Source organism: Misgurnus anguillicaudatus, chromosome 12 (genome assembly GCF_027580225.2).
Source record: "Misgurnus anguillicaudatus chromosome 12, ASM2758022v2, whole genome shotgun sequence".
Taxonomy (NCBI): domain Eukaryota; kingdom Metazoa; phylum Chordata; class Actinopteri; order Cypriniformes; family Cobitidae; genus Misgurnus; species Misgurnus anguillicaudatus.
In genome coordinates this window covers 36,748,214-36,766,698 of record NC_073348.2, presented here as the reverse complement: position 1 = coordinate 36,766,698, position 18,485 = coordinate 36,748,214, and the positions used below count along the sequence as shown (strand labels likewise).

At 36.8% G+C, this 18,485-nt stretch overlaps 3 protein-coding genes across 8 annotated transcripts; 2 read left to right on the top strand and 1 right to left on the bottom strand.

Annotated features, from left to right (window-relative positions):
* Positions 1 to 3,158: 3,158 nt before the first annotated feature.
* casp17 (caspase 17, apoptosis-related cysteine peptidase) lies at positions 3,159 to 9,161 on the bottom strand. Of its 3 annotated transcripts, none has more exons than XM_073874508.1 (4): positions 8,830 to 9,160; positions 4,102 to 4,265; positions 3,872 to 4,004; positions 3,159 to 3,829 (listed from the first exon to the last, which is right to left on the bottom strand). In XM_073874508.1, the coding sequence occupies exons 1-4, from the start codon at positions 9,038 to 9,040 to the stop codon at positions 3,510 to 3,512; spliced, it is 828 nt and encodes a 275-aa protein (XP_073730609.1). In that variant the 5' UTR covers positions 9,041 to 9,160; the 3' UTR covers positions 3,159 to 3,509. The 3 variants fall into 3 exon arrangements, with proteins under 3 accessions (XP_073730609.1, XP_055063714.2, XP_055063715.2); XM_055207739.2 differs by lacking the exon at positions 8,830 to 9,160 and adding an exon at positions 4,921 to 5,242; XM_055207740.2 differs by lacking the exons at positions 3,159 to 3,829; positions 3,872 to 4,004; positions 4,102 to 4,265 and adding exons at positions 6,766 to 7,723; positions 7,800 to 7,932; positions 8,027 to 8,190 and having other exon boundaries at positions 8,830 to 9,161.
* Positions 9,162 to 9,800: 639 nt separating this feature from the next.
* Positions 9,801 to 12,591, top strand: dusp11 (dual specificity phosphatase 11 (RNA/RNP complex 1-interacting)). Of its 3 annotated transcripts, none has more exons than XM_073874505.1 (10): positions 9,801 to 9,913; positions 10,139 to 10,207; positions 10,287 to 10,362; positions 10,475 to 10,606; positions 10,723 to 10,851; positions 11,071 to 11,126; positions 11,236 to 11,282; positions 11,399 to 11,474; positions 11,566 to 11,730; positions 11,904 to 12,591. In XM_073874505.1, the coding sequence occupies exons 2-10, from the start codon at positions 10,173 to 10,175 to the stop codon at positions 12,229 to 12,231; spliced, it is 1,044 nt and encodes a 347-aa protein (XP_073730606.1). In that variant the 5' UTR covers positions 9,801 to 9,913; positions 10,139 to 10,172; the 3' UTR covers positions 12,232 to 12,591. The 3 variants fall into 3 exon arrangements, with proteins under 3 accessions (XP_073730606.1, XP_073730608.1, XP_073730605.1); XM_073874507.1 differs by having other exon boundaries at positions 9,802 to 9,913; positions 10,142 to 10,207; XM_073874504.1 differs by lacking the exon at positions 9,801 to 9,913 and having other exon boundaries at positions 10,121 to 10,207.
* Positions 12,592 to 13,996: 1,405 nt separating this feature from the next.
* stambpa (STAM binding protein a) lies at positions 13,997 to 17,759 on the top strand. Of its 2 annotated transcripts, none has more exons than XM_055207746.2 (10): positions 13,997 to 14,131; positions 14,433 to 14,647; positions 15,083 to 15,158; positions 15,255 to 15,350; positions 16,043 to 16,415; positions 16,513 to 16,637; positions 16,831 to 16,968; positions 17,081 to 17,193; positions 17,272 to 17,371; positions 17,475 to 17,759. In XM_055207746.2, exons 2-10 carry the CDS (start codon positions 14,445 to 14,447, stop codon positions 17,529 to 17,531), a joined length of 1,281 nt encoding a protein of 426 aa, XP_055063721.2. In that variant the 5' UTR covers positions 13,997 to 14,131; positions 14,433 to 14,444; the 3' UTR covers positions 17,532 to 17,759. The 2 variants fall into 2 exon arrangements, with proteins under 2 accessions (XP_055063721.2, XP_055063720.2); XM_055207745.2 differs by having other exon boundaries at positions 14,027 to 14,212.
* Positions 17,760 to 18,485: the final 726 nt, after the last annotated feature.

Here is an 18,485-nt window from a genome sequence, read left to right as displayed (position 1 = left end):
CAATCCCAGGAAGTAAACTATTGCCTACAATCCGTGTGTTTGTTGTAGTCCAAGAAAAGAGATTTACGTTGGAGACGATAACTCGCGTCATTGTTTACTTTGGGGTTTGTACCGTTTGCATACGGTTAACATGTACTAATACACATCTACACACCAAAGGAAATGTAAAATCGTGAATCGGAACAATAGGTGCTCTTTAAAACTGCAAATGTGTACTTTTTGAAAGGGTACAGTCCCAAACAATTTTGTCTGACAGAGTTAATGTCATTGATTGATTACATTGTGGTCTTATTAGACAGCGCTTATGTGAATGATTTTATTGTTTTCAGGCATCTGTAAATAAGCAACATTGTAAACTCAGTCACTTTGCTTGCGAAATCCTCGGCCCTTCAAACCCAGATGGTAAAAACAGTGTCTAAAAGAAAATTATTTCCACACGTTTACAGCACAATTATGTGTGTTTGGATGTACTGCTGCTGTTTTTAATGAAGAGGGTTTGGAAAGTCAGTCCACTGAGATCTCATTAGTTATTTCAATTACCAAAAACCATGCAAGGCAGGTTATGGGATTCAGTGACCTCTTGGATGCCAATAGTTGCCAGTGAGGAGCGATTAGGTGTCGCCGAGGAGAGACGGTGACCCTGTAGGACAATTCGCACAGATATGAGCATTTTAAAGATGTGAAGCTCATGAATAAATAAATCAATCAATGTAGAAGACCACTTGATAAAATCCCTGTAATTTCCTAATGTATGATGATAATAAGTTATTTGATGGTGCAACTACCACATTCAAGCATCCTTAACACAGCCATCACAAGGTAACCAAAACTAGAGCCATTTCACTTTTGGTGTCCTTGATTGCTAGTGTCTCTCTAGTTTTGCTTATTCACTCTCAAGGAAGCTGCACGTGGGCCAACAGCAACAGACCTGTCATCATGAGATGAGCTGGACTGTCCGGCTGTGGTTTTGTGGTGTACAAAGATGACACATTTCAGACTAAAATAACATCTGACCAGGAACAATCAAAGTGCTAAGAATGGATCTGCAACTGCATAGTGTTCATAAAGAAGCTGTGAATGTAATGAAGACTTCCCAACTTCCCACATATAAATGTAGTGTTTTTAAATCTTACTAGGTTGTAAAGTAGCTACAGTATTTACTACATTTTAACAATTCATTATTATGATATCAACATCTGTATTCATGTGGGTTACTGCTTTAAAGCTAATGTAGGGTCCTTAATTTTGTTTTGTGTACATATTTATGTAATAACGCTTTCAGTAAATATTGTGGAGTTTCTTGTTACACTGTTAACAATTCTACCGTAATTTTCTACGAGCATAGTATTTATTAAGAAAAACACTAACTATTTAAACTAAACGTTTGGTGTTAGATACGGTGCGCTACGACACTGCCCTCTAGTGGTAAATAAAAATAATGTTCATGTTCTGTCAGATGGCGATGTTGTGCATGATTTGACACGGTTATTTATAAACAACAGTAACATTAAAAACATTTTTTTTTTTGTTATGTTTTAAACTTTAATCCACAAACCTCACAAGCATAAATGAATAGTGATGATTTCCTTTTTTGGTAAAACAAGACGGGCCGTTCACATTATAATGCCCACACCACCGGACGATAACGATAACTTTATGCTAATTTACTTTGTGTAATCTAATATCTTACCTTTTGGTGTAATATTCAGTGTAGTAGAATAAAAACATCATGAAGTCAATTTCTCTACAACTGCAACAGCGCTGGACACCTGAGGTAATTTTATGTGATGGACCACCTCAGCATGAGCATCTCCACAGTGCCTGTAGTTTCAAATGCGCGTGCACTAGTTTCAAGTAGTTTGATTGGCTGTCATTGGTTTATCGTTCATCAGTTGGGAAAATCATTAACCAAGTGACCCCAACAATATCGTTCCTTGTATATTTGCTGTTATAGTTGTGGTGTGAAGTCCACTTTTATCTTTAAAATGAAACGATTTTTAAAACAATGTATTTTATATAAGTTATTTAAAATTATCGTTATAATGTGAACGCCCTTTAGCTCCGTCTGTCCTTAATTGCGTATCGCCGCTAGATGGCGAACAAAGTCTGAATTTAGATCTCAAGTTTAGTTGACTTCAAGGCCCCCATTGTCCACAACATTTACATAAACATATAGTTTCAAATGTAAATACAATTATTCAAACGCTAGGAAATATCTTGATTTTTGGTTTTTATTTAATGCTTGTTTTTTCTTATTTAAAATATTTTATATTGAGGACCTTAACCCACTGGTTAAGTGTTCGAATTGAGGGGGGCTGGGGAGGTCCAGGACCTCCTATAAGCATTGAGGGACCCCCTATAAATCACAAAAATATAAATTATGGGGGTTCCCTGGTTTTTATTCAAATTAAAATACTACATGAATAAAAAAATTGCAAAAATGTCCCATATTCGCAATAAAGTTATCCCAAAGTTTTCTGTCTGAAATAAATGCAAACTCTCAAGTCCGCCTTGGAAGAATTTACAGTGATAGAATTAGATTTAGTATTTTGTTAGGGGCTTTAAAAAAATTCTTAAGCTATATACACTAATTTGACGGGTGAGTTAAGGGTACTTTGGGGTTTAAAACGTTGATCCAGGACCACAAAAAAAATGTACTTTGTGAAATCACAACGACCCTATAATCACAGTTGTGGTCTTACTTGGGGCCCCCCATAATTTTGACATAATTAAGGAACATTTTACTCTGTATTGGTTTATTTCATATAGGCTTTATAGTGCTTGTGCTTGGAGTGACTGGGGTTTCTTTACAACTATTTGATTCTACAGTACATAAAACAACTTAAAGCATAGATCCTCATTTCTGTCAATCAAAATGAAGGAAAATGGCGTGTGTGGTCTTGAGAAACACATGGGTCATCATGACGACATTTATGATCAACAGGCTGTTTTAGCTGCACCTTAATGTATACACCGCGCCTACACCTACTTCCAAAAGTGCATATATGTGTCATAAACTAATTACAGCGGGGCTATAAATGATCATAACTTCTGAGTCTCAGACAGCTGGGCATAATCTTTGTTTCCGTTTCATTTTTAATAAATTTGAAACCTTTAAGCTAATTGTCAGCAAAGATTAAATGTTTTTCAAACAAAAATATGGCTCAAAATGTTTGCTTTATTATTATGTCTTATTGTTCTGTTCTTTGATCATGCAAATGATCATGGTGATTATTTTTTTTTACATTAAAAAAACTCTGTTTATTTTCGTTCATTCGTAATAATATACAAATAAATATATATAAGGTAAATTCTCTGTGAAGTTCAATAAAAGTGCAGGTTACATCCAACAGCTTCCCCAAAAGGTCACTTCCCTGTTCGATACACTTTATCTGGTTTTCTTTATCAATATCTCAGGTAGATTTGTCCAACCAAGCCTTTTAACAATTTTCACCAAGATAAAACAGTTCCTCCTTCAAACTCTTTACGGTTACAATCACATCATCACATCAAGTGATGGAGTTCGTCCGTGACCTTTCCGGTTCATTCACAAGCTCTCTGGCTGTAAAGTTCAAGCTCAGGTCCTTTGTTTCTTCAGTCCTGCTTTCCAAAAATGGGAAAACGTCTCTGGTAAAGCGTGTCACAAAGCATGACATCTGCTTTTTACCCCCAAAATCCTTCCCTCTTGCTTGGAAGTTGTAAGCAATGTGGTGGTTAAGTCGAGTCATTAGTCGTGTGATCTCCAGGTCTGGACCTCCATCCTTCTCCAGCAAATTACAGAAGGTCTGAATGAAGACCGAGCCCAGAGGATGCATAAATGCAGAGTAATCTACAAACAAATACATGAACGTTAGTCAGGAATATCATAGACCTGAAGGTGTTGCATACATAACCGCAGTGTCGATGGGAATAGAAAAGAGCTCAGATATGCTCTCATCTTCCTCTGAGGATGAAGAATCTGTCTCTACTTCTACACCTCCATCCAGCGCATGACCTCGACAAGCCTGTACAAAAAGTCACATAAATAGAAAACATTTAATGATATAATGTTTACTATTACAATCGTTCAACATGATTATAGATCAGAAGAGTTTATTGTACCTGAATAAGGAAGAGTTTGTTCTTGCCCACCATTGATGGACCTCCAAAGTAGCTGTAGATGGTGGCCAGTTTGGCAGGATTCCCATCAGCACCAAACACAACACCATCCTCACCATGACTAGATATGATACCCACAAAACACTCTTTCACCACCTTCTCACTTTCTGAGGATGAAAGATACAATTTGTTAAAACCCAAAATATACAATATTAAATGTACAGAAAATATGTCTAATTTATTTTCTCTTGACCTGTCTGCATTTTAAAAGAAGTTGTACAGGCTGTACAAACGTAAAATTATGTGGATAAATACAATGGCTGTCATGATCAAGTTTACTCGGATGAGAACAGATTTACAATGGTGCAATGCTTTCTATTCAAACCCACTGACAAAAACATTTACAGGTATGTCTTCAATTTTCAGCAAAAATACTTTTAGCTATAGGAATAGGGAGTTACTTAAGTACCTAAAATTTTTATTCACCCAAAAATAACAATGACAGGGCAGTATCAAAAAGCAAAGATAAGCAAAAAAGCAAAGCAAAGATAAATTGCATTTTATGCTTGCTGTTAACCGAAAGCAGTATTAAAACAGTATTAGCCTATATCAGCAAAAAAATGGACTTTGCACATAATAATAAAATAATAAATTATTTTATATGGCATGTTGTGTAGAATGGCTCTTATGGAAAAAACAAAAAAAGAACATATGAATTTATGAAACACAAGTTTTTAGGAATTTCATCTTAAAATAAAATTACAAATGTGTTAGATTATTAGAATAAACATAAATAAAAAAATAATTGTGGGCACACATTACCTGTTTTAAAGGCTTCATAGATTTCATCACTTTCAATGTCCATTTTGATGGTTACGGAGAATCCGAGTTTGGTGAGAAGTTTGTGGAGTCTCTGGGTGTCTTTCTTTGCACCGCTCCGTGTATTCAGATCCACACCTGGATAAAAGTTTCCCACAGATACAATTAATGCCCTGTTTCTTACACATTCTTTTGCTGTGAAAGGATAAGAAGACATTGTTTCTATTTTGTCAAACACTGGGTATTGTGTGAACAGAAGTTCAAGATCAGTTTACTAGAGAGTCTGTCTCAGCAATAGTCAAGTTATGTAAGAGCCTAATTTGTATGTCGAGCATATATGGAGAGTATGGAGAGTGGGCGTGTCATGTGATTCAGGGCTATGTAATACTGGCAGTTCCCAGACCATGCAGAGACAGGCGGTGAATATCTAATCTTTATCTACTCACTACTTTTAAAGCTTATATATGTTTCCTCTTGCAATGACTTGCTGATTCATGAAATCTCACAGATGTAGGCTATTTGCGAAAAAGAATAATTGGGTCCGAACCTATCTTTTGTGCTGCTAATGCAATGCTTTGTATGTTGCGTGTAGGTATGATGCTAAATAAAATACATAAAAACATATTTTATCCACTGCAGTAATAGTTTAAGAGTTAAAGTTTACGCAGTATTTCTATTTCTCAGTATTTGTCTTTTGTTTCTATATTTATGTCTTTTTTTGTGTGACGCATAACTGACATTTATTCATAGGCGGAGTCTCGAGGTTGTTACTAGGTGTACTCATTAAAATATTAAGATTAGACAAATAAAATGCAAATTCTCATCATTCTCTTTCAGTTATAGCTCATACAAACTCATAACTGTCTCTGATCTGGGGGGGGGGGCAGTGCCCCCTGACCCACCCCCCAAACTCTGCATTTATTATTCATTATTAAAAAGCAATTCAACGCAAGGTTTATCACAAAAACTCTTTTAATCTATGTTTTGAACATGCAAAAAAACTTCAGGAGCACGCACACTGTAGTCACTCTTTATATTATTTGATTGAATTTATATTATTTGATTGAATTGTGCACTCTTAAAATCCTACTTTTTGGATCTGGTGTCAATCCAGATGATTCCACCTTGATTTACAATGCAGCACATGAGTAGTTGAAAAAGTACAGATTGTGTAATCTTGTACACACCTTATACAGCAAATAGCCTATAGCAAGAGCAAAGTGCAACTGTGATGAAATCCAAGTCTCAGACAGGTGTGCATAACCTGTGTTTCAATTTTGTTTTAAATATGTTCAGCCCATGATCAACATTATTAGAACATTTGTATTTCCTGGAATCAGATGTTTAATAATTTGAATAAATGTTGCAAAAAAATTCATTTTAACCTGTAACAAAGCATGCATGCTTATTGCTGCCGATTTCGTTTCTTAATTCAGCAAATAATAGTCTCCATTTTTGGAAGCATTTATTAGAAAATCATAAGTTACATTTTTCCAAATATATACAAGCAAAACCATATTATTTAACATTTTTAAAACTACAATTCAAATATGTTTAGAATAATATGTTTAGAATAAAGACAAAAACAAAAGGGTAACACTTTACAATAAGGTTGTAAACTAAAAATGAGCAATATAGTTTTATAGCATTTATTATTCTTTGCTAGTGTTAGTTAATGCCAGTGCAACTGTTCCTGTTACAGTAGTTAATTGTACAGTAACTCCACTGTAAAATATTTCTGTAGAAATTACAGTATTACTGCAACTAGCTGCCAGTAACTTAGATTCCACATTTATGTTATTCACTGGCAACACTCCGTTCAAAGTCAAATGAACATGAAACATTTCCAGACCCTATCTTCCACAGTAAGCCACTGGCAACCAGCTGCAAAATTACAGCAAATTTTTCACAGTGTTATATTAACAGTTACAACTTTTGATTTTAAAATCTATTCATAAATGCAGAAATTAATATGAACAGAGATGAATAAATGCAAGAAAAAGTATCCGTCATTGTAATTTTATGTTAATTTGCCGTAATTATGCAGCTGGTTCCCAGTAACTTACTGTAGAAGACAAAGACCGAAAATGTGTAATGTTCATTCAACTTTAAACAAACTGTTGCCAGCAAACAACACAAATGCAAAATCTACAGTAAGTTACTGGCAGCTAGTTGCCAGTAATACCCATTTATACTGTAATTTCTAAAGATTTTTTTACAGTGTAATGTATTAACAAATACAACCATAAAGTGTTACCAACAAAAACACAAACATAATATGAATGTTCTCAGTTACAGTACAGATCAGTACAGTACAGATTTCCTCACTGATCATTTCCAGTCACTACACATGTGTCGGACGTGATGTTGCATCACATGATTCGTTATCAATCTCAAAAGATGAGATGATGAGGCTAGATGACTTAAGGAACGTCTTTTCAAGATAAAACCCAATAAAATCTTTACAATCAGTATCAGTTACATCATTTTCAGCTGAATATCCTCCTTGACCTTTCTGGTTCATTTACAATCTGTCTAGGTGGAAAGTTCAAGCTCTGGTCCTCTGTTTCTTCCGTCCTGCTCTCCAAAAAGGGGAAAACCTCTCTTGTAAATCGTGTCACAAAGCATGACATCTGCTTTTTACCGGCCAACATTTTCCCTCTTGCTTGGAAGTTGTAAGCCACCTGGTGGTTCAGCCGAGTCAAAAGTCTTGTGATCTCCAGATCTGGACCTCCGTCCATTTCTAGCAAATCACAGAAGGTCTGAATGAACACCGAGCCCAGGGGATGCATGAATGCAGCGTAACCTATGAACAAATGCATGTACGTTAGGAATATTTGTGTTTCATGAGAAAAACCACAGCAACCGATTATAAAGCTGACCTGGTGGAGTTGCATACATAACCGCAGTGTCGATGGGAATAGAAAAGAGCTCAGATATGCTCTCATCTTCTTCTGAGGATGAAGAATCTGTCTCTACTTCTACACCTCCATCCAGCGCATAACCTCGACAAGCCTGTACAAAAAGTCACAGAAATCGCAAACATTTGACATAATGTTTACATTAACAATTGTTCAACATGCTCATAGATCAGAAGAGTTTATTGTACCTGAATAAGGAAGAGTTTGTTCTTGCCCACCATTGATGGACATCCAAAGTAGCTGTAGATGGTAGCCAGTTTGACAGGATTCCCATCAGCACCAAACACAACACCATCCTCACCATGACTAGATATGACACCCACAAAACACTCTTTCACCACCTTCTCACTTTCTGAGGATGAAATATATCACATTCAATTCGTTAAATGACATAAATCGGATATGTTTAGAGATTAAAAATAATAATTAGCTTTAATATTTTATTATAGGCTAATGAATGCATCCAAATGGAATGGGTGTATGCATGTTTGTCTTTAAAAGAGATTATACATTGTCTACAGCCAAAACTAAACACAGGCTGTCATTTCAATGTTTACACGGTTGAAGACGGATTCACAATTACACAATGTTTTCTGTTCAAACCCACTGACAACTTTAATTTCCAACCAACATGAGATTGAGTCATGGGTAACTAAGTGCACACGTGATGCAGAAGAATGGAATTGTGCTGGTTAACATGAAAAATAAAATCACATAAAATAAGAAACATCTGTTTTAATTAATTGCAACATAATCAGCAAAAACAAAACAGGGCAGAAGAGGTCAGATCAGAGATCAGTTTTGTTTTAGTAAGTGTTTGCTGATAGCTGACTTTATAATTAGCAACAAAGACTTTGACCGTATCATAAAGTATTTTATTACTAAACTTCATGCATAGGAGAACATAAGAGATATGAAACATTTATTTTGCTTGTTAAAAATAACACATTAAGTTATTATAGATAAATATAGTATCATAAGCAAACATTACCTGCTTTAAATGCTTCATAGATCTCTTCTGCTTCAATGTCCTTTTTGATGACAACATAGAAACCGAGTTTGGTGAGAATTTTGTGAAGTCTCTTAATGTCTTTCTTTACACCTCTTCTCTGGATCAGATCCACATCTGAATAAAAATGTTCCACACCGACTATTAATGCCCTGTTTCTTACACTGTCTTTTGGATATCTACAAGCAAACATCTTTTCTATTTTGTCAAACAAAGAAATCTAGTGTTATTACAAACTACGTAAGAATAATGTAAGTCCGTTCACTAGGTGAGTCTTAACAGTCTGTCTCATGCAGTCAGCATCATGTATGAACCTGCCTCCATGAGCCTTAATCAGATGTTGCTTGCCATATTTGGATAATTTCCAGGGCAATGCTTAGGTCGTGTCATTACTAGAAGTTGTATAACTCAAATGGGAACTTGAAACTTGTAAAGGCAGGTAGTAAAACCCTTTGCCGCCTAGTTCCCTCTATTTGCTGGTAATTTGAAGGTTTAATTCTGATTTTTGTTTTTGTTGTTATGTATATTTTATTTGAATGTGTGATTTTTATTTTAATTGTTTTGCAAAATAAACACATTAATATTCTAAAAAATTCTGTTTTTTTCATAGTTGGATTATATGGACAGACAAAAGTGTTGATTTGAATAAGCCTAAAACATATTCATATTGACCAAACAAGCATTTTGGTTTCAAAACAAACCAATACATAAGGGTATTTCAAACCCAGCGTTTAGGTTCATATTTTACCCAACCATTGAAACCACCATCTTGTTTAGGTGTAAATTGAAGTTATTTTAGTCTCATGTTATTTTTATTCACATTATTTGATTGTAATCTTTTAATGCAATGGAAAGTCTTGAAAAGTGTCGTGATATGTTCCACTATTCGTTAATCTATTCATTCATTTAAAAAGTTGACTGAACTAGGTTATTGCGAATGGGATGCATTTTCACCTCCCGGCCTGAGGTGGCAGCAGAGCCCGCGGAGCAAGCGCAGAAGAATGACGTCACAGGTGCCGGACACGCGATTGTGTGTGTAACGTGGAAGTGGCAGAATCCTACAGAGGTGAATAGATATTTAACACTTACAGTTATTTATTATTAAACTTATGAATTATTTCTGTCAATGCCGGAATTTTGCAACACTTTAGATATTTAAAATGATTAAAACCTGAGGTTTGTTGTTGTCTGAGTGAAAGTGAAACCGAGCTGTGACTGTGCTGTAAGATTTGTATGTGTTACTCTTATGTTTAAACAATTGATTGGAGGCATTGCTTGATATTATGTTCAGCAGAGCAGATATTAAGTCCAATACAGCTATAAAGATGCCTCCAAAGAAGAAAAATGGAATTCCTGACAGGTTAGTTTATATTAGTCAAGGTAGTTAATTAACTAAACTGAAGCTAAAGGGTCTTGACAAAATTGTGTGTCATTTGTAGGTGGACAGACTATACAGCAGTGGGTAAACGGATCCCAGGAACACGTTTTATTGCCTTCAAAGTTCCCTTAAAAAAGGTTGTTTGATTTTTCCTTTATAGAAATCCATGTATACATGTTTGTTTATATTTATTATTTTTATATTTGAATGTTTATATTTATTCTAATGCTCTTATTTTTTCCGTTGTAGTCTCTGTTGTATCGTTTAACAGAATTGGAAGCCTTTGGACCTTTTGATCTTGTGCACATGTTGGAAAAGGATGGGCAGGAATTGGGGCTCATCATTGATCTTACCTTCACAACTCGCTACTACAAAGTTGAGGTAGAACTTCACACATTATAATCAAATTCCCTAAAACTATATATCTTCACTGCTGGACAATTTAGCTTGACAAAACAAAGACACACAAACTCTCTGTGTGGTTTTATTAATGTTAGGATTTGCCAGACACGCTACACTACATGAAGATTTTCACAGCAGGACATGAAGTGCCAGACGATGCCACAATTCTCAGCTTCAAGAAAGCTGTCAGACATTTTCTACGTGAAAATGAAAGTAATGATAAGTTAGAGTTTTGTTACAGAAGAACTGCCGTATATTTATTAAATTTAAAAATATATATATTTTCATTTTGTGTCTAAGGTTTAGAAATGCTGGGTTTGCATATGAAACAAATAAATGAATATTTGATCTTCACTTAAGGCTTAGTCCACACGTACACAGGTATTTTCATATCCTTTTTCCTCCTTTGTTCCTAAATGTAAAATTCTTTTTTATCAGATAAGCTCATTGGTGTTCATTGCACGCATGGTTTAAATCGCACTGGCTATCTTGTATGTCGGTAAGTAAACTCATTTGCTTCTTGATAGTTTACAAATATGCACACTGCATTCATGAGAAGTAGGTCTGTAGATCTGTGCATCCAGTTAATGTTAAATAATGTGTCATAGATACCTTATAGATGTTGATGGGATGGAGCCCAGAAAAGCGATAAATTGTAAGTGTACACGTTTTAAAAACAATGTATGATCATCTTTGACCACACCCTGTAAGCTTATCATATTATCATTCGAATAAAGTGAATATTTTGAATAACTGGATAATGTCTTCCAGTGTTTAATGCGTCAAGGGGTCACGCAATAGAAAGGCAAAACTATCTTGATGACTTGACTGCTGGGCCCAAAAGAAGGTAAGATCTTGTGTTGTTATATACACATGACTAGTGCTCTCATTGGATGAGATTACCATTGCATTAAATTAAATATTTATCTTTGATGCAGTAATGTGGGAATAGAGGTACCAGAACAAGAACCTGATGTGGGACGCCTCAGCTTGAGAGATGATTTCAGTCATCCTCATCGAAGTGATCAACATTACCATCAAGCTCCTTTTAGTGATCAGCGATCTCATCCACAGAGCTACAGAGGACGCCAGCACCAATTTGTGTAAGGCGCCCTTCAAATGATTGTACAAAAGTCATGCAGTATTCCTGACAAATTAAGTGCTATTGTGCCCGACCTGCTATTTTATTGAATATCCACTTTGACCTGCAATGCAATGCCACGTTGAATTGTGTTCATTTAACATTCTCACACTCTCATCTCATTTCCCCCCTCAGCCCGTTTCCCCAAAGGAATGACATGATGCGGTTCACACCCCCACAGCGACAGCCCCTCCGTCCCCCCTTGTTTCCTACTCCACCTCCAGAAACGAGACTTATGAGACCTCCTTTTCCCAACCAGACGTATAGAGGTGGCAACTCCGGTCCTATGCTCCCATATCCACCCCCACTGCCTGCCTACAGGTTTGGTGAGCCATGGCAGGACCCAAATAGACATCCCCTGCCTTTCCCCCCAGGGGGACCTGTGAGAAACCAGTCAGGGCCCCACAGAAAACATCGACATAGAGGTAAAAAAGGACCAAAAAACACAGGAAACTTTCAATAATCACCAAACCCACTGAACTGAGTTGCTTTTTAAACACAAACTGGAATGGCTCTTGCGTTTCCATTGTTTCTGTGAAGGAATTGTGTTTTTTACTTGGTTGAGTAAATGGATGCTGTCTTTAAAATTGGTTGAGATTTGCTCTTTTATTGGGTTTTGCCAGATGACAAGTGTGATATGTTGGTTAGGGAGTTTTTATATATTTTTACTTGTTACTCTGTTACAACATGCAATTTGGAAGAGCTTATATCCTAGTATCATATACACACCTGTTTGTTTAAGAAGGCCTAATCTATGCTGTTTATGCCCTTAAGTGCAAACCTTGTTTTAAACATTAAAGCTAAGCCTGATTTAATAAGGCAATTATTATGGTCATTATTTTTTTATAAAAATGGTATTTAGATTGGGACTAAAGAGATTGAGACTAAAGGGTGTTTGGACTTTGACTCATTTGGATAAAACTGGACAGCCATATCATGTATTTTAAATATTAGACACTAAAGTGCTATTTAAAGTTGTTTTATTATCACAGTTTTTTTTGCATGTTTTATTTATTTTAGCAGTTGAAATACTTTGAAGTGTATTTGTTTGGCAGTTGTGTTTTGGTAACACCGAGAGAGGGTTGAAAGATTGTGATCTTGGTTATACATATTTAGAAAATCTAACTCAAATAAAGGTCATTTAACCATGAGGTATAAAGAAATGTTACAATATGTTTTTTCGGGGATTCAAAACAAAATGTGACCCTGTCTGTGAATTCAGATTGAAGGAGAATCAAAGTTTGGTTTTAATCCTAAATTTCATAATGATTTCAATCTTTGAAATTGTCTTCGTCAATATTAAAGATATCAAGATTATATTTTTTACAAAATTTTCTTTACGATAGAGTGCAGAGGGATGACGTATTTTTGTAGGCCAACTTTGGAGGTTAGCAGGACACTGGTTCCTTCGCTGTAAAGCCCTTTTTTTTCATAGATTTTTGGATTATAGCAAAATATAAGCTTTGTGTTTAACAAACGTTTTTGGGGCAGAGCTGTCCAAACTGAAAACAACTTGCACTGAAACATATCTTAAAATAAGGGCTGTCAAAAGATTAGTCATGATTAATCGCATACAAAATAAAAGTTTGTTTTGGTATAATATATGTGTGTGCACTGTGTGTAATTATTTTGTATAAATACACACACATATGCATGTATGCTTTTAAGAAACATGTATGTGTATATATTTTTTATTTTGATACATTTTCTATTATATATAAATAAATAAAAATATACGTAAATATTTTTTTCTTAAATGTATGTGTGTATTTATATATATATATCTATACATCTTAACTACACACAATACACACACAAATATATTATGCAAACATAAACTTTTATTTTGTATGCAATTAATCGCGATTAATCTTTTGACAGCCCTACTTAAAATACATCAGTGCCCTTTGTTTTGCCTCGATATGCATACACGTAATGTTTTTGTAAGGCAGGTTTTTTTTAAACTAGTTATATTTCCTAATTAAACTAAGGTGTAGTACTGGCTTAAACTAATCCCTGTCCGGGAAACCACCCCTATGACACTTTACACGTTAATCATCACAGATGAATTTTGAAGTAGTCAAAATGCATGTTTGCATGAAATATTGTAATATAAATAAAACTATTTATTATGAATAAAAATATATGTATTTATAATTTTCTTTTATTAGTACTTTGGTGCAACATACACAGTAACCATGGGTACAGGTTAAATCAGCCATCAGTGATTAAGGTGCTCACGATTGGCCAGGTCTGATCATTGCGTCATCGTCAGCTGAGTGAAGTGGGCGGAGCATTAAACGATGCAGGAAGAGCGCTGATATCACAACCAATGTGGAAATAAACAAGCCTTTCTTTCAAACGTACGTAAATATGATACGTTTGTTGTTTTAGATAAACACACCAGATCGTCATTAAAAACATAAAGGAGTGCCTGTAAGAAGGTAAGAAAGTTTTTTCCGTTGATCTGAGACTCATTATGCTGTCTTTGTTTTCGCTGCTGGCCTGTCACATATGGGTGGTGCCAATTTCATTTAAGTGAACGTGAAAGTTAAATCTACCTTTTCCAGGCATATAACAGTCTACATTGCACAGTATATGTACAGTAGCCCAAAATAGACATTTGATTTTTCACATAGTATATACTGGCTTTTTGATGTGCAGGCAGGAGACATCATGACCGAGCACAATGATTGCAGTCTTTCCTCTGATGAGAGGGTGCGTGCCCTTACCAAGCTCGGGAGCTCTGTGGACGTCAGCGAAGATGTGCCGCCCCGACGATACTTCCGTTCGGGAATGGAGATCATCCGAATGGCCAACATCTATGCCGAGGAGGGGAACGTAGAGCATGCGTTTGTTCTTTACAATAAGTACATAACGTAAGTCAAGCCAGGTGCTTTACGCATATTGGTGAATTCCCATCAGATTCAATGACTTTGCAACATCAGATATGTCAGATTCACTTTTCTTTTCTGATGTTGGAAACAACCCTACTTAAAAATCCAGCTAAGACCAGCATAAACTGGTGAAATGGTTTTAGCTGGTATAGCAAGCTGGTCTAGTTGTGTTTTGGTCACTTTTTAAGCTGGTCTGGCTGGAAGACCAGCTGACTCACCAGCTTGACCAGCTTTGCCAGGATGAGAGGACCAACTTAAACCAGCTGCCACCTTAAACCAGCAAAAACCGGCTACCAGCTTATCCTGGTCTTAGCTGGATTTTTCAGTAGGGAAGTTTTTCAAGAAAATAAGAAATATTTAGATGTTATTTCTGTATAAAAGCTGCTGTATAAAAAATTAGTTTTTTCCCCCCGTTAGGTTATTTATTGAAAAACTGCCTAAACATCGAGAATATAAAACAGCCAACATTCCTGAGAAGAAAGAAACAATGAGGGTACGGTGAAATATTTGGGAAAGTTGACCACTTTAAACGTTATGAGACATAAGAATGTGCTTCTTGTAGTAACTACAATGTTTATTTTTTATGCAGAAATTAAAGGAAATCGCCTTTCCAAAAGCAGAGGAGCTGAAAATGTTGCTTCTTAAGCAGTATGAGAAGGAATATGCTGAACAACTTGTCCAAAAGGTGAGTCCAAAGAATTGCAAACTTAAGGGGGTCGCACACCGGACGCGCAGCGCCGTTTTAAAAAAATTGAACACATTGTTTTCTATGAGTATACGCACACCCGCGTTGACAGGTGGCGCCTGTCCGCGGCGCCCAGCTTTGACTCAGGAAGTTGCTAAAATCCTTGTCGCGCCACTCACATAGTTTAACATTAAATAACATCATATTTGTCCCAAATCATTAACGATTAACATTGGCTGCTAATGTATACTTTGCATTTTGAAGTAGACGCTATCTGACGAAGCTAGCGCTATTTAACATGCACTTCCGAGTTGTCCAAGACGCGGCGCGGCGCTGAGCTGCCCGTCCGGTGTGCGACTCCCTTTAGGCGAAAAGAGACCATCAGACTGACATGTTAAGGTGCCAAACATGGTTTATTTTTGTGTTATGGTCGCTTTAGGGATAGCTCATCTAAATTAATCTAAATTTGCTGCATTTAAATAATGGTGGAGGAATATTGGCCCATGTGCTGCCATTTTTGTATATAAATCATACAGATGGTCTTTGAATGAATTGTGGGTAGTCTATGTGTGGTACTGTTGTGTTTACAGCCTAAATTTGTACTCCATGGGTGTTGTGATTGATCTAAATCACTCAAGCGATCAGGATTAGCTGTACAATTTTTATTTACCAATGCACGTGAATCCTGGCAGAGAATCGAGCAGGAGGCCCAGGCCCGAGACGTGATCAAGCAACAGGAGCTGGAGGCCCAGCGGCAGAAACAGGCCGAGCTGCAGCAGCGTCAGCGCGAGCAGGAACAGCTCATCGCCTTCGAGGAGATGATCCGCAAGCAGGAACTTGAGAAGGAGCGGCGGCGGATCGTTCAGGAGTTCGGCCCGCCAAAATCACCAACTTTTCCCGTTGATCTCCTGGTGACTGATGTACGTGGACCTCCACAAGCTTCGTTCTCAACACCAGCGGCGCCTGCTGGAACTCAAAACCTTGTTTCTCCAACTTCTAGCCTACCGACGTTTCCAGCGTTCGATCGCTCTTTGAAGCCTGCCGTGTCAGTCAGTGCAGGACATAGTAAGAGCCCTGCATCTAAATATTCGCATATTCAACCAATAAAGGACTTGCAGTGGTGTTGCGTTATTGTTACTTATATTGTGTGTTTTGCACTTAGGTGTGTTGATAAATGGCTTGCGGCAGCTCTCCGTTCCTGCCGAGCTGTGCCAGAAATTTTTAAAGCTGGCAGATGCCAACACAGCACGAGGGGTGGAGACCTGTGGGATTCTCTGTGGCAAGCTGGTACGTTCACAGTGATATGGGTTTGATATGGGTCTCACTTAGTAGAGTTGAGTTAGTAGCGTAAAGGTCATGGGTTTGATCCCAGAGAACATGCATACTGATAAAATTGTATAGCTTGAATGCACTATATGCATAAATACGATCACACTGTTTCCTCTTAACAAAGCCAATATTGTTTGCTTGCCTCTTGCAGATGAAAAACGCTTTTACAGTGACACACGTGATCGTGCCCAAGCAGTGTGGCGGTCCAGACTACTGTGACACAGAGAACGAAGAGGAACTTTTCCTGATCCAGGATCAGTATGACCTCATTACACTGGGCTGGATCCATGTAGGATCATTTCTGTATCCGTTTGCTTGCAGTACATTTCTGTACAGTCCACTTGGTTTAAACATGATGTCATTTTGTGCCCTGACAATAATCAATATTATTTTTATGATAGACTCACCCCACCCAGACAGCCTTTTTGTCCAGTGTGGACATGCACACACACTGCTCTTACCAAATGATGCTTCCCGAGTCCATAGCCATCGTGTGCTCACCTAAATTTAATGAGTAAGTCTCAACTACCTTCCTGTAGCTCAACTATGTCAAAGTAATGATTTGATTCAAAGGGATGTGATGTTGTTTCAGGACGGGCTATTTTAGTCTAACAGACTTTGGGATGGATGAGATCTCTTCCTGCAAACAAAGAGGGTTCCACCCACATCCAAAGGAGCCTCCGCTCTTCTCCGTGAGTGCTTTATAATTTATTCCTATTGTTTATAGTACATTATAGTTTGTTTTTACTGTGCATGTAGCCGACACATCAAATCTATATATTATATTTGTCTCAGGCTAGCCGACACACCATTATTACCGATGGAAGTGTGACCGTGATGGACTTGCGGTAAAGTCAACACTGCTGCTTCAGAATACGTGCCTTCGCTCCAGACATCACAGCAACACACAAACTTGCCAAGAAAATCTCTCTATGGGTGAAATGAAGTGTTACGCTGAACATCGCCGCAGGCTTCTTTTGTCACATTTTATCACCCTGTGCACGGATTTCATTTATCTGGTTTAATCTGAAACTGATATTGCAGAAATGCACACTTCACCTTTAAACAGTTTTAAGTAACCTTTGCAGTGTTTTGTCGTTCCTTATTTAATCCTTTTAAAACGGTGAAGGTGAAATGCAATGGCTCATGTGCAGGATCACATAAGCCATTGACTTGTATTGGCCGGTGGTTAAATATGCAGATGTTTTTAGTTTTAGAAATGCTTTAGCTGTTTGTGTTGTTAAGATGCCATTGCAGTTTTAGACAGACTGGCTTCTGTACCTAGCTTTGGTAATGTCAATGAAACTGCTGTTTCTCTTTAAAACGCTCTCATCCGTACATTCCTGTCTGTCATTATATCAAAAACGGCATTATTATACGATGCTTTAGTTGCTAAGCACTTTTATCTTTTAATATCACACTGTAAGTGTACCAGTATGGGACTGTTCACATGCACCAATGTTTGTTGCTCTTTTGTTTGCCAAAGCTGCTGTTTATGTGACTTTCAAGGTTTTACATTAATGAACAGCCAAGAAAGCATTGCTATCATTATTATATATATATCAGAGTCAGACTGTTAACAGGATAGCAGATGATTATAAGCAACAGTTATAAAATTTACTGTTGCTCTGTTTATGATGCATCCATAACATTGAGACAAACACCTCTGCATCTGTGTTGTTTATAACTGTGTATATAAATAATCACATTATAAATTTACTTTTGCTTCTTTCTTAACATGTGGTTCGATGCAAATAGCTTCACTTGAGATTTTATCCAATGCTTTGAAAAACAGCATTCTTGCTA